The 14,590-nt window shown below is 35.9% G+C and overlaps 1 protein-coding gene across 2 annotated transcripts in view; it reads left to right on the top strand.

The window, feature by feature from the left end:
* NPHP3 (nephrocystin 3) overlaps positions 1 to 13,443 on the top strand; it is a 42,983-nt gene extending 29,540 nt beyond the window's left edge. The window contains exons 18-27 of one of the 2 annotated variants that reach the window (XM_026497035.4): positions 2,375 to 2,469; positions 3,004 to 3,126; positions 5,493 to 5,682; positions 5,838 to 6,079; positions 7,102 to 7,177; positions 8,345 to 8,472; positions 9,361 to 9,601; positions 10,805 to 10,930; positions 11,494 to 11,609; positions 12,424 to 13,443. In XM_026497035.4, the coding sequence (XP_026352820.1) occupies positions 2,375 to 2,469; positions 3,004 to 3,126; positions 5,493 to 5,682; positions 5,838 to 6,079; positions 7,102 to 7,177; positions 8,345 to 8,472; positions 9,361 to 9,601; positions 10,805 to 10,930; positions 11,494 to 11,609; positions 12,424 to 12,601 (1,515 nt within the window). In that variant the 3' untranslated portion in view covers positions 12,602 to 13,443. Of the gene's footprint in view, positions 1 to 2,374; positions 2,470 to 3,003; positions 3,127 to 5,492; positions 5,683 to 5,837; positions 6,080 to 7,101; positions 7,178 to 8,344; positions 8,473 to 9,360; positions 9,602 to 10,784; positions 10,931 to 11,493; positions 11,610 to 12,423 lie in introns of those variants that run through there. The other variant, XM_026497037.3, reaches the window with a different exon arrangement.
* The last annotated feature ends 1,147 nt before the right edge of the window (positions 13,444 to 14,590 follow it).

A 14,590-nucleotide genomic window follows, 5' to 3' on the forward strand; every position in this document is an offset into this window, starting at 1 on the left:
ACATTGAAATACCATCTCACACCAGTCAGAATGGCTAAATTAACAAGTCAAGGAACGACAGATTTTGGCAAGGATGTGGAGAAAGGGGAACCCTCTTACACTGTTGGTGGGAATGCAAGCTGGTACAGCCACTCTGGAAAACAGTATGGAGGGGGCGCCTGGGTGGCTCAGTCATTAAGTGTCTGCCTTCGGCTCAGGGCGTGATCCCAGGGTGCTGAGATCGAGCCCCACATCAGGCTCCTCTGCTGGGAGCCTGTTTCTTCCTCTCCCACTCCCCCTGCTTGTGTTCCCTCTCTCACTGGCTCTCTCTCTGTCAAATAAATAATCTTTAAAAAATTAAAAAAAAAAAAAAAGGAAAACAGTATGGAGATTCCTCAAAAAGTTGAAAATAGAGCTACCCTATGACCCAGCAATTGCACTACTAGGTATTTACCCCAAAGATACAAATGTAGTGATCTAAAGGGGCACCTGCACCCCAATGTTAATAGCAGCAGTGTCCACAATAGCCAAACTATTGAAAAAGTCCAGATGTCCATCGACATATGAATAGATAAAGAGGATGTGGTGTGTGTGTGTGTGTGTGTGTGTGTGTGTAATGGAATACTACTCAGCCACCAAAAAAATGAAATGTTGCCATTTGTAACAATGTGGATGGAACTAGAGGGTATTATGCTGAGTGAAATAAGTTAGTCAGAGAGACAGTTATCATATGATCTCCCTCATGTAGAATTTAAGAAACAGAGGATCGTCGAGGAAGAGAGGAAAAAATAAAACAAGATGAAATCAGAGAGGGAGACAAACTGTAAGAGACTCTTAATTGTAGGAAACAAACTGAGGGTTGCTGGAGGAGAGGGGGTAGGGGGGATGGGATAACTGGGTGATGGACATTAAGGAGGGCACACAATGTAATGAGCACTGGGTATTATATACGACTGATGAATCACTGACCTCTACCTCTGAAGCTAATAATACATTATATATTAATTAATTGAATTTAAGTTTAAAAATAAAAATTTTTTAAAAGCCAGCGTATCATGCTATTGTACGTGTTTCAATTACAAGACAAAATTGAAATCTGAAATTTGGCATTACAGAATTTTTTTGCAATGATTTTAGGTTAAATGTAAAATTTGGCTAATACTATTTTTATGAAGTACCTTTATGAAATGACAATTAAAGCAGTCCCCTCTTATCCACAGGGGACACCTTCCAAGACCCCCAATTAATGCCTGAAACCAGGATAGTATCAAGCCCCATATATACTATGTTTTTCTTTATACGTGCATACCCATGATAAAGTTAAATTTATAATTTAGGGCTGGTAAGAGATGAACAACAATAACTAATAATAAAACAGAACAGTTGTACCAACATACTGTACTAAAAGTTCTGTGAATGTGGTCTCTCTCAGAATATTTTATTGTACTGCACTCAGCCTTCTTGTGATGATGTGAGATTACTGGTAAAATGCCTACCTGATGAGGTGACGTGAGGTGAATGATGTAGGCACCGTGACCTAGCATTAGGTTACTACTGACCTTCTGACCGTAGTATCAGAAGGAGGATCATCTGCTTTCAAATCCCGGTTGCCCATGGGTAGCTAAGACTGCAGAAAGTGAAACTGGAGATAAAGAGGGACTTACAGTACTTTAAAAAGTAGTTTCTTTCTGAAAGAGAAAAAATGTTTTTTTCAATTGTATGTATTATTAATTGCTGGTATCATTATTTATGTTTTAAGGGCTTGGACTCAGTAAGTCAGTATGCCTCAGTTCATAATCCAGCTCTTCACAGCTAACAGCTCTGTAACCTTGGGTAGATTCTGTAAGCCTTGGGCAGATTTTTCCAGCTTACTATAGAGGTTGTGAAGTGAGTTGATTGAGATGGTCCTTGATCCTAGTGAGATCTTAGGCATGATGTCTAGCACATATTTAGGACATGTTGACTGGTTTAATTCTTGTCCATCTGCAATACCATGGTTGACTTTTGTGTATACAAAATGTCAGTGAAGTCTTTCGTGTGAGTATGCTGCATTTTATTTGCGGGTGTGAAGTGTTTGCAATTTCACAGGCTTATCTTTCTCTATTGTATATTGCTTAAATATACTCTTCAGTACTTTTTCAATCCACATTTCTGATATTTTTACTGTATTAACTAGAAGTTTGAGTTAAATTGTGTTTTAAGTGTTTCCAGGAAATTTTTATTCTCTGTCAGTTTATCACATAAACATTTCCTGAATTTTAAAATATTCTTATGCCTTCTCTATTATACATCTGTAAAATTGAAATAATTATAAATTCCTTTTTATAAATTAATTGTTAGATATACAGTGACTTACAGAAAATAGACTGCAATATTTTTTTCTTTTTCTTCCCAGGCTTGGGAAACAGTAAGACTGGAATACATGGAAGGTCCTACCATTATTTCTTCATGTAGGCAGAAGCTAATCAACTATTTCACCATGCAGCTAAGGTATTATAAATGTCCGTATTGTTCTTCTGCAAAACATTTTACCTCTGTGTCTTTACTTCTCTTCCTTAGCTTATAACTTAATGTATAAAAATTTAATTATTACGGAAAAGATTAAATCATCTCCCCTGTTAATGTCAAAAGAACAAGAGATTATTATGTAAGTAAGTCTTTTAATATCATGCTAAAGATTTAAACTTAAATGAAATCAGTGCAGGATCATTTTATTATTATTTTATTCCAGTTTAATAGTTTAAAAATATGTGTGTGTCTGTTTACCATTGGGTTTTTAATAGCTCAATTTTAGGAAAATACCTTGAGAGTTTGGTTAGTGGTCCTGATATCACTGTATTTATTTTCTTAGATTATTTCTTAGAGTTTCTGATTTTGACCTAATTTTCTCAGTATTAGAATATATTTGAAGAGTCAGAGATAGATGTCAAATACATTTTTCTCCCTTCAACATTTGTTTGAAGCCTTTTGAGGTAATCTCCTTTTTGGAAGGTATTATTGAGTGTTGTCCCTTCCCCCTTACAGTCAGGACCGAGTGACTTGGAGAAGTGCAGATGAACTCCCTTGGCTTTTTCAGCAGCAGGGAAGTAAACAGAAGTTGCATGATTGCCTTCTCAATCTCTTTGTGTCTCAAAACCTTTATAAAAGGTAAGAAACTTCCTTGTAGAACACCTTCCCCCAGGAAAAGATTTAAATAGTTGCTTGGTATAATAAAGAAAAACGGCATTTTTAATTTAGCTTTAATATAGGACCTGAAGCCATAGAACTCCCAGAAAACATAGGCAGTAAACTGCTTGACATCAGTCTTGACGATGATTTCTTGGATCTGACACAAAAAGCAAAGGCAACAAAAGCAAAATAAACAGGTGGAACTACATCAAAGTAAAAAAGCTGCTGCACAGCAAAGGAAACCATAAACAAAATGAAAAGGCAACCTACTGAGTGAGAGAAAATATTTGCAAATCATACATCTGCAAAGTGGTTAACATCCAAAATGTATAAAGAACTCATACAACTCAATAACAAGGATCTGATTTAAAAATGGGCAGAGGATCTGAATAGACATTTTTCCAAAAAAGACATCCAGATGGCCAACAGACACATGAAAAGATGCTCAACATCACTAGTCATCAGAGAAATGCAAATTAAAAATTAAAATGAGATATCACCACACACCTGTTGGAATTACTATCATCAAAAGACAAGAAATAACAAATGCTGGCAAGGATGTAGAGAAAAGGGAACCCTTATGTACTGTTGGTAGGAATGTAATTTGGGACAGCCACTGTGGAAAACAGTATGAGGTTCCTCAAAAAATTAAAACTGGAGCTGCACTATGACCCAGCAATTTCACTTCTAGGTGTTTATTGGAAGAAAACAAGTACAATAATTTGAAAAGATATATGCGCCCCCATGTTCACTACAGCATTATTTACAATAGTCAAGATAGAAAACAACCTGAGTGTCCACTGATAGATGAATGGATAAAGAAGATGTGGTGTGTATATGTATGTGCACATTATACACATACAATGGAATATTATTCAGTCATAAAAAAGAACAAAACCTTGCCATTTGCAACAACATGGATGGACCTTTAGGATATTATGCTAAGTGAAATAAGTCAGAGAAAGACAAATACTGTATGATCTCACTTATATCTGGAATCTAAAAAAAAAAACCAACCAACCAAACAAACAAACAAAAGCCAAACATGCCCTTGATACAGAGAAGAGGTAGGTGATTGCCAGAGGCAGAGGGTAGGGAGTGGGCAAAGTGGGTAAAAGGAGTAGAAAGGTACAGAGTTCCATTTATTAAATAAATAAGTCCTGGGGATGTAATGTACAGCATGGTGACTATAGTTAATAATACTGTATTGCGTATTTTCAAGCTGCTAAGAAAGTAGTTCTTAAAAGTTCTCTTCACAAAAAAATAGGGATGGATGTTAATTAGACTTATTGTGGTGATCATTTTGCAATACAGTAGTTCCACCTTCCTATGGGGGATACTTTCCAAGACCCCTAGTGGGTGCCTGAAACCACTGGTCATACCAAGCCCTATATATTATTGTTTTTCCCTGTACATACATAGCTGTGATGAAGTTTAATTTATGAATTAGACATAATAAGACATTAACAGCAATAGCTAATAATAAAATAGAAGAATTATAACAATATACTATAATAAAAGTTATATGAATATGATCTCTTTCTCAAAATGTCTTACTGGACTGACTTACCCTTCTTGTGATGACATGAGATGATAAAATGTCCCAGTGAGGAGAGGAAGCGAGGTGAATGGAGGAGGCACTGTGATGGAGCCTTAGGCTACTATTGACCTTCTGACCTTATGTCAGAGGAGGATCATGTGCTCCTGGACCACGGTTGATAGCTGGTAACTGAAACTGGGGAAAGCGAAACCAGGGATAAGGCGGACTACTGTATATACAGAGATCAAATCATGAGTTGTAAACCTGAAACTAATAAATGTTGTATGTTAATTATATCTTACAAAATAAATAAATTACCAAAAAACCCCATAATGCTGTAATAAAAATGAGATTTAGAGCAGAAAGCAACTGGCAAAGAGGGACATCTGGGTGGGCTGAGAAAGAGACGGAATTAGATTCAGCTGTAGCATTTAGTGAAGCGGGAAAGTAGGCAGTGTGAGGTCTCCCACTCACAATGCGGTGTTTAGTAAGTACGTTAACGACAGCAGCCAACATTATGGAGTACTTGCTGTGTGCCATCATCTGCTTATAGTAGCACCTGAGGCAGGTCGGGTTGGTGAGCCCCTTTTCTGCAGATAAGGATGATGAGGTGCAGGAGGTCAGACCACCTGCTCACCATCACACAGCTGGGAAGTGATGGACTCAGATGACAGAGTCGACAGCCTTACCTCTCTCTATACTTGCCTGCTAATGAAGTGTCAATAGCCTGATATGAATTATGGCATTTTCAGTCAATAGTGGGTTTTAAAGTTTTTCATTAAATTACTGTTTTTTGTTGAAACAGAGGACACTTTGCTGAGCTGCTGAGTTACTGGCAGTTTGTTGGCAAGGACAAAAGCGCAATGGCAGCAGAATACTTTGATTCATTGAAGCAGTATGAGAAAAACTGCGAAGGCGAGGAGAACATGATTTGCTTGGCTGATCTTTATGAAACCCTGGGGCGATTTCTCAAGGATCTAGGCCTCCTCAGTCAGGTACTTCAGCTGGGAGTCAGGGGCAGGGTGGGTTTTTCATGTTTGCTCTTCTGTCCTTGCTAGGAAATGTCCTTTCATTTTTTGTGCTAATGAGATTGCAGATCTTACAGCATTTCACTCACTTGAACTGGCCTTTAACCTTTCCTTTTCCCTAGGCTGTGGTGCCTTTGCAGAGGTCTCTAGAAATTCGAGAAACAGCTTTAGATCCAGATCACCCGAGAGTAGCTCAGTCCCTCCACCAACTAGCAAGTGTGTACGTGCAGTGGAAGAAGTTCGGCAATGCAGAACAGCTGTATAAACAGGCGTTAGAAATCTCCGAAAATGCTTATGGTGCAGAACATCCCCATATTGCTCGTGAACTTGAGGCACTTGCAACTTTGTACCAGAAACAAAATAAGTAAGACTTCAATCAGTAATACTCTGGTTTTATGGTGGGGAGTCACAGTTCTTAATGTATTTATGTGGTAAGCTTTGTTTTGTGGCTGTGTACTTTTCTTATCCAATATTCTTTTGAATCTACCATGTTCAAATGTTACTCTTGGTCTTGGGTCTTTGTGGAGTAAACAGAAAATTAGAACTACAAGATTCATCTCCATCTGAAGACGCTTGGAGGATAGAACATGGACTTTGGAGTCATATAGCCGGGTTTGATTCTGGGCTCCTTCACTGACTAGCTTTGTAATATTAAGTGCACTACTAATACAGGGCGGCAAACCATTGCCCACAGGTCAAGTCCACTAGGGCCCTTGTTTTGTAAATAAGGTTGTATTGGAACATAGTCACTTTTTTTCATTTATATATTATCTTGGTTGCTTCCATGATTCAAGAGTTCCATAGTCGTAGCTGATACCATGTGGCCCACAAAGCCTAAAATATTTACTATGTAGCCCTTTCCAGAAAAAGTTTACCAATTCTGGGTGTAATAAAAAGTCTCATATTTATTAGACACCCACTGAATGGCATCTTTTCCTCTATCAGAAATCATGTATCGTAAATGATACATATTGGAATTTTTTTCTTTTAATTTCTAGAAGTATTATTTCACACAAATTTTTTGTGAATTTCACATTTATACTTGACCAGAAATTAGCACATACAGAAGAAGATGGTAGAGCAAACTAAAATTTTAGATTTTCCTTTAGTTAGGTCATCCTTTAGAGATTCAGGGTGAGTTCAGTCGGTTAAAAATCTGTTAAATGTCAGCTATGTGGAGGATTAGGTTTGTTTTGTTAGATTTTGTTTTATGAAGGTTTTTGTTAAAGATTTTTAATTCCATGTGACTGTCATTTTTAGAAATTATGCTATATTTAAGAGCCAAAAAAAGCTTTCCACTAGGTAAGGAATGCTTTCATTTCACTGAAGTATAATACTCTGGACATATGTTTCTTTTGTTTGATTTTATTGTTATTTTTTTTTAAGATATGAGCAAGCTGAACATTTTAGGAAAAAATCCTTTAAAATTCGTCAGAAGGCTACAAGGAGAAAAGGCAACTCGGTAATGAGAGATTTCTTTTGTATTGTGATTTGAACCAGAGGAAAAGAGCATCTCTGAATATCATAATATAGCTGTATACACCTTACATGTTTAAGAACTTCAGATATTATAGTGATTTCTATATAAGTGCTAACATTTTCTTATACACACGTTTATTTGTATTACTGAGAAGTACAACTTAGCAGATTTTTAAAAAGTATAACTATATATTATGGTTATTTTGCAATATATACATATATGAAATCATTATGTTATACACCTTAAACTTACACAATGTTTTATGGCAATTATGTCTCAGTAAACATGGAAAAAAATTTTTTTTTTACTTTTTTAAAGTGGGACTATAAAGTTCATTTGAAGGTTAGACTTTGGAAGATGGACTTAAAAGCTTCTTCAATTCTGTAAAGGAAAAGCAAATAAAATTTAATATGTTAGATTCAAATGCAAAGAAATTCTCACCTTTGTACACACACACACAAAATTATTTTCATTTTTCTAATCTGCTGATAAAATCTAAATATAGTCTGTTTTAACTTCAAATGCTATGTACATTTTTTAAATTAAATAATATTTGACATATAACATTGTGTAAATTTAAGGTGTACAACATGCTAATTTGATACATTATATATTGTAATATAATTGCCATTGTGATAGCACCTCTGTCATATCATATAATTATTCTATCTATGGTGGGAATAGTTAAGATCTAATCTCTTAGCAACTTTGATGATTATAATACACTATTATTGTCTATATTCACTATACTGTGCATTTGAGCTCCAGGATTTATTTGTCTACTACTTGCAAGTGCTAGGTGCAGTTTAAGTACCTGGCGTTTTTAAGTGTTTAAGCCATGGAATTGGTAAATATCTGCAGGTGAATTCTGTGTCCTGATCTTTTTGAAGTACTTGGGACTCTGTTCACTTCACTAAAATAGCTCATCATCACTTTCACAAAACAGCTTTTAATGGATTTTAGAATGTGATGCCATGTGGAAGTATGTACATTTGCAATAACCACTGCTTTAATTTAGTGTGATACTTAAAATAACTGTAATCTACTTTAAAGGGAACAAAAGGAGAAAGGATTTCTTAGAACTCCAGTGTAGTGTTTCAGAATCAAGGACTGCACTTACTATGTACTCTCCATTTGTGTTTGCTTCAGTATGGATTTGCCCTCTTACGTAGACGAGCCCTGCAGTTAGAAGAGCTAACGTTAGGAAAGGACACACCGGACAATGCTCGGACCCTCAATGAGCTGGGCGTTCTCTACTATCTTCAGAATAACCTGGAGTGAGTACCATGATGCTAATAATGAAAACAAGTGTATATTGTGTCCCTTAGATGCAAAGCTGATTTCTGTTTCCATCAAGTCAAGCTAGAATAAATTGGTAGAAACCATGCCAGATTTCACATATGGTAGGTTATGAACATACAGCCACGCTTAACAAAGACCATGGCATTTGTTTTACTGTTTCCTGTCACATTGTTTCTTTTATTAGCTAAAAAGTTATTCTGTAGCATCCCTAGTATGTTTCATATGTTTTTAAAAAGTATTTTGTGTAGATACTGTACTTGAGTCTTCACAGAAGAAACTTGGCACTGAAGGAGAATAAAGGATAGAATGTAGATGGTTGCTGTTTTAGTCTTCAGTTTATTTGGACTTAGGAGATTCAAAAAGACATTAATATTTCTACTCTGAAAAAGAAGTGTTTTTGGACTACTTTGGAGTTCAGAAAACTATGAAAAATTTGATATTAAATACTTTAGCTAGCTTTGAAAGAAATTCTTCAATTAAAAATGATATAGTAGTAACCTGAAAGGGAAAAACGATGAATACCCAAATCTTTTGAATTAGGTCTGATAATTTTAAAGGTATCAGAAATTTGTTTTGGAAAATATTTATGGGTTTGTCTTTTAGGAAAAGTCAAGTGGAGAACTAAGGCAATCATCTAGCTACTTTAGGTCTTCACACTATCAGGAAAGCATTTTTAATTTTTAAAAAGGGGCAGGAAGGGATGTGGGGTAGGAAAGAGGGAGAGAGGACTTTAGGCTGAATCCTTCATACTAACTATCTTGGATTTAAGAATAAATATGCTTCAGTTCTCCACCTAACTCGGGCTAAGGATTCTTACTTCTAGAGAATAAATTATTTAAACCATTTTGGGGTTTTGTTCATAGAACAGCTGACCAGTTTCTGAAGCGGTCCTTAGAAATGAGAGAGCGAGTTCTAGGACCAGATCACCCCGACTGTGCCCAGTCTTTAAATAATCTGGCAGCTCTATGCAATGAAAAGAAACAGTATGATAAAGCAGAAGAACTTTATGAAAGAGCTTTAGACATTCGGAGACGAGCATTAGCTCCTGATCACCCTTCTTTGGCTTATACAGTGAAGCATCTTGCCATCTTGTATAAGAAAATGGTAAGTAATCCTTGGCATGCTTCTATGTGTTTTATAATATTACCAATTAAGTCATAACCACTGTCAGCAAAATAATTTGTCTTCTGATGGATAGATTATTTTCTATGAGCTTTCCAATCATAATGATTAAATTTTTAAACAAATAGCTGAGTAGAACATTAAAAAACATTATATCAGACTTAATTAAGGTACTGGTTTGGTTTTGTTAAAATACATTCCAAATACAAATGCATTCATCAGCATTCTGATTGGAACTTGTATTTCAGAAGTTCTAAAATTTAGCCACTAGTAAGTGTTCTGAGTTAAGCAGCCATAAACACAACAAATCACCTAGTTGTCAGAGGTGACGGAGAAATCTTTGTAGGTGATTAAATGAGCATTTAAATTTCACGGTTTTTTTTCTTTGCCTACAATGAAATGTAACCATTCTTTGCCATAGGGTTCTAGCCTGAGTGGTGTTTGGAATTTTTGTAGCTGTTCTTAAAATTAAAAAAAAAAAAAAAATGCCGGAGAAGTCTGATTTCATTTCATTTAGTGCAGTTACAGAGCTACATAGCCTATCTTTAGACTTTGTGGGACCCTTGCTGGTCAACCTGGCTCAAAGTTAATGCTTTAGTAAGAACGATGCGTTGTTATTTCTGCCCAATTTCAAGTGAAAAAGAAATAATTAGAGGGGCGCCTGGTGGCTCAATCAGTTAAGCATCTGCCTTCCGCTCACATCACGATCCCAGGGTCCTGGGATCAAGCCCCACAGTAGGCTCCCTGCTCAGCTGGGAGCCTGCTTCTTCCCTCTCCCTCTGCTCTCTAATAAATAAATAAAATCTTTAAAAAAAAAATTGGACAAATCTTGAAGGGATTTGGTGGGAAATGAGATTTTATTTTGATGCCATATCTAAATTATATACAGTAGCAAACATTTTACTGGCATATTTATACTTCACTGGGAACTAAGTGATACTAGGTGAGCTTTATAAAGGGGCTTTCTGAATTATCAAAGAAAATGTTTTTATATTCACTGTAGCTTTATTTACATATTCTGTTAGATTGCAGTTATCTATAAATTGAACCATTGAAGTAGGGGAAGATGTTTCTGAAATTTTTTCCTTAAAATTACTCTTTAATAGAAAATTTTATTTATGGGAAAAGCTTTGATCAGATAGTATTATTTTAATATTTTTGGTAGATTTCACTTTTGTTTTTTAGGGGAAACTTGACAAAGCTGTACCTTTGTATGAGTTGGCTGTTGAAATTCGGCAGAAATCCTTTGGCCCAAAGCACCCCAGTATAGCTACTGCCCTGGTGAACTTAGCTGTTCTCTATAGCCAAATGGTAAGTTCCCACATATTAACTCTTTATTGAATGGTTTTAAGGTATGAAATATAAACATGAAATAGATGTGGCACAGTAAAAGTAACTAAAGAAAATTTAAGATTACTAATGCTTCCTTTAGTACTTGAGAAATTATTGAAGTACATTTGTAAGACCATCCCTTCCTCTTAGTATAGAACACCTACTGAGTATTTTTTAGTTCATTGCATAAGTTTTGTTTTTTTTTAATTCTGAAGACTCTATACATCTCTGTGTCTAATACATCTTCAAGCTCTGGCGTTTGCCTGTGATAGGTGGAAAGCAGATATCATACCTACTGAGCAGTAAGAAACAGGTTGTTTACATTACTGGATTAGGGTCAGTGGTCACCAAGCTGGGTCTAAAACTTAGGTTTCTGACTGTCTATTATATGCTTCTACCATGATGTTAGTAATAAATTTTTAATCTGTACAAGGATATTAACGTTTGCAAAGGGGCTTACTCCAATAGATCAGCTTGGTCCAGAATGTTTATAGTAATTTCAGCAACTCAGTGTGTTCAAGTATTACTGTTTTCTTAATAAGAAAAAACACATCGAAGCCTTGCCATTATATGAAAGAGCATTAAAGATTTATGAAGACAGCCTGGGTCGGATGCATCCTCGAGTTGGAGAAACATTAAAGAATTTAGCCGTGCTTAGGTAAGAATTTTTTCAGTTTCCTGGTAACAGCCAAACTCCATTTTAAAACAGCTTTAATTTGACTTGCTATAGAACAACACAGACTATTTAAGGCTAATTGTTTTTTCTTATAAGAGGGGAAGGGGTTGTTCTGGGTTGATTTACTTAAGATACTAAAGTAGTATCCAGAATGAAATGAACGTTGCATTATCTATTTTGTAGAGGAATGTATAAATAGTGAAAGATGATTTACATTTGCAGGTAACTGGTTCTGGGATAATATGGGCAATTTACTGTCCTCAGAAACTAATTTACCATGAAGTGCATGTTGATTTTGGGGTGCTTAGGTAGCTCAGTCAGTTAAGCATCTGACTTTTGGTTTTGGCTCAGGTCATGATCTCAAGGTTGTGAGACTGAGCCTTGACCAAGCCCTGCGTTGGGCTCCGTGCTGGGCCTGGAGCCTGCTCAAGATTCTGTCTCCCCCTCTGTTCCTCCCCCCCACCCTGTATGCACTTTTTTTCTCTAAAAAAACAAGTGCATATTGATTTTCCTTTATCTGTGTTTGTGTATCTCAGGATGCAGAGACTTTCCTTAGCAATTTCACTGCATCTGTTACAACATGGTCTTAATGGTATCTCTATGAGGCACTGAGATATACTTTAGCAGTTCTGAAAGAAGAGTTTGGGTATTCTATTTTACTGGTCTGCCTGAATGCACACACTGGAAAAAGAAAGGGGAAAGTGAGGAATTATTCACAACTTGTTATTCTGTATCCTATAAGGTCATTTCAAGTTAAGAGGATATATTCTCATTTTAACAATTTTTTCTTTCAAAGCTATGAAGAAGGGGATTTTGAAAAAGCTGCTGAACTATACAAAAGGGCGATGGAAATAAAAGAAGCAGAAACGTCACTCTTGGGTGGAAAAGCTCCTTCCCGACACTCCTCAAGTGGAGACACATTTAGCTTAAAAACAACCCATTCTCCTAATGTTTACCTTCAAGGACAGAGGTAATAGCAATTACAATTCATTGCAAATGCACCTTAGGATAAAATAATTAAGAAACATTTGGAACATAATTTAAAACAAAAAAAAATGTTTTTTTTAATTTTGTGGTTTAACGGATATTTGCATGAAATTGCATAGGACTACATTAAAGTTTGAGTCATGATTGTGTCAGTGTTAGCTGCTTCAAAGAATTAACTTTCTTAATGTATGGGATCCATGGATGTGGACACATTAGAACCCTAAAATGACATGAAGAATTGATCATCAAGAGTGGATTGTTCTGCTCAATAAGAGCTTGCATAGCCGTGAAGACAAGGAATTCAATTCCATAATTCTTTCATGTCTCAAGAGCTATAATGTTAGCCTCACCATTCCTGGTCGTGCTTTTCAGCAGTAGCCTCGCCCAAATCTCTACCTCAAAGAAAAGTTTCAAGGAATAAAGGGATAACGTTTATGAAAGGTTTGAATTGTTTTCTGAACTAGTAACAGTTGTCTCTGACTGCTACATGTTTTAAAATTCTACCTTTTCCATGAGCAGACTGGGCCAAGCCCTCTGCCTTCTACTCTCTCTACATTGTTCTGATGTGTTACATGTATCTGCATAATCTGTAGTTATTAATGCAATAAGGCAAGCTCTTAGCATTCTTTGACACCCCCCCCCCAAAACAGGGACATGACAGTCTCCTTTCTTAAATGGCCTAAATCTATCTCTTCATTTATTTCAAACTCAGATTAGTCTATTTTATGTTAAAAATGAAGTATGTTTTACACGTTTTATAAATGTTGTCACATTTTAGTTTTGTACCATTTACGTATTTATATATAATAAAATCTTCAATTTTAATACCTGTAAGATTCCAACATATTAATTATAAAGGTGAAAGATGAAATAACCATCACTTCACTGTTTTAAAATAAAAGTGCAGTTTCAAGGTTTTTTTCTCACTCGAGTTTATACAAGAGAGTTGTAGTTACATAATTAATAAATACTTTGAACATTACAAAAAATACTTGAAAAATATCCATACTGAGTGGTTTGCTCAAATTAGGTTTTGGCGACTTTATAGGGTTTTGGTTAATGTTCAGTAAGGCTTGGCTACACACAGGGTGGTCCATGAACCAGGATCATCAGTACCACCTGGGAGCTTATGAAAAATTAAGACTGGAGAGCCTCTCCTCAGACTTACTAAATCAGAATCTGCAATTTGGCTAGATCTCCAGGTGATTCATATGCACCTAAGTCTGAGCAGCAGAGGTCTGATTTTAAGGCACTATAGTGGTGACTTAGAAGAAATTTGACAGGATCTTATAAAATGAGCCTCCTTCTTCCCCTTTTGAGAGAAGTGCAAAAGGAAAAAAGATAAAATATGACCATCATACATCTTTCTGGGTTTGCCAGCTATGAAAGGCACAAAGTAATTAAAATTTAAAGTTTGATTATCTAGTAGTATAGTAATTTAATACATTATAGTAGTATATTAAATTTAATGCCTTTAAAAACTCCTTATGAAATAATCTGAGATTAATATTCTAGAAGAACCCTGAAAAAGGGAAAAACCAGCAAAAGAATCACAGGCATTTATTCTTTGTTCCCACAAAATTTGGACTTGAAAAACATTAAGTGGAAACATAATAGTCTTCAAAGTGATTTATGGTAAAAATTAATTACAGTTGGAGGTTGAGGACTCCATATATTTCACGAAATTTAAGTTTAAATATACTTTCGAAAGCTATACTTTGATCTTACTACTTATTGTACTACCAACTCATATGTTTTCATGTAAAATGTCTACTTAAAAAACTAAAAATAAGGGCACGTGGGTGGCTCAGTCAGTTAAGCATCTGCTTTCAGCTCAGGTCGTGATCTTGGAGTCCTGGGATGGAGACCTGCATCGGGCTCCCTGCTCTCTGGGGAGTCTGCTTCTCCCTCTTCCCCTCAATCCACTCATGTTCTCTCGTGCACGTGCATGCACACACATGTGCACACTCTCTCAA

The sequence above is a fragment of the Ursus arctos genome, unplaced genomic scaffold (genome assembly GCF_023065955.2).
Source record: "Ursus arctos isolate Adak ecotype North America unplaced genomic scaffold, UrsArc2.0 scaffold_20, whole genome shotgun sequence".
Lineage (NCBI taxonomy): Eukaryota > Metazoa > Chordata > Mammalia > Carnivora > Ursidae > Ursus > Ursus arctos.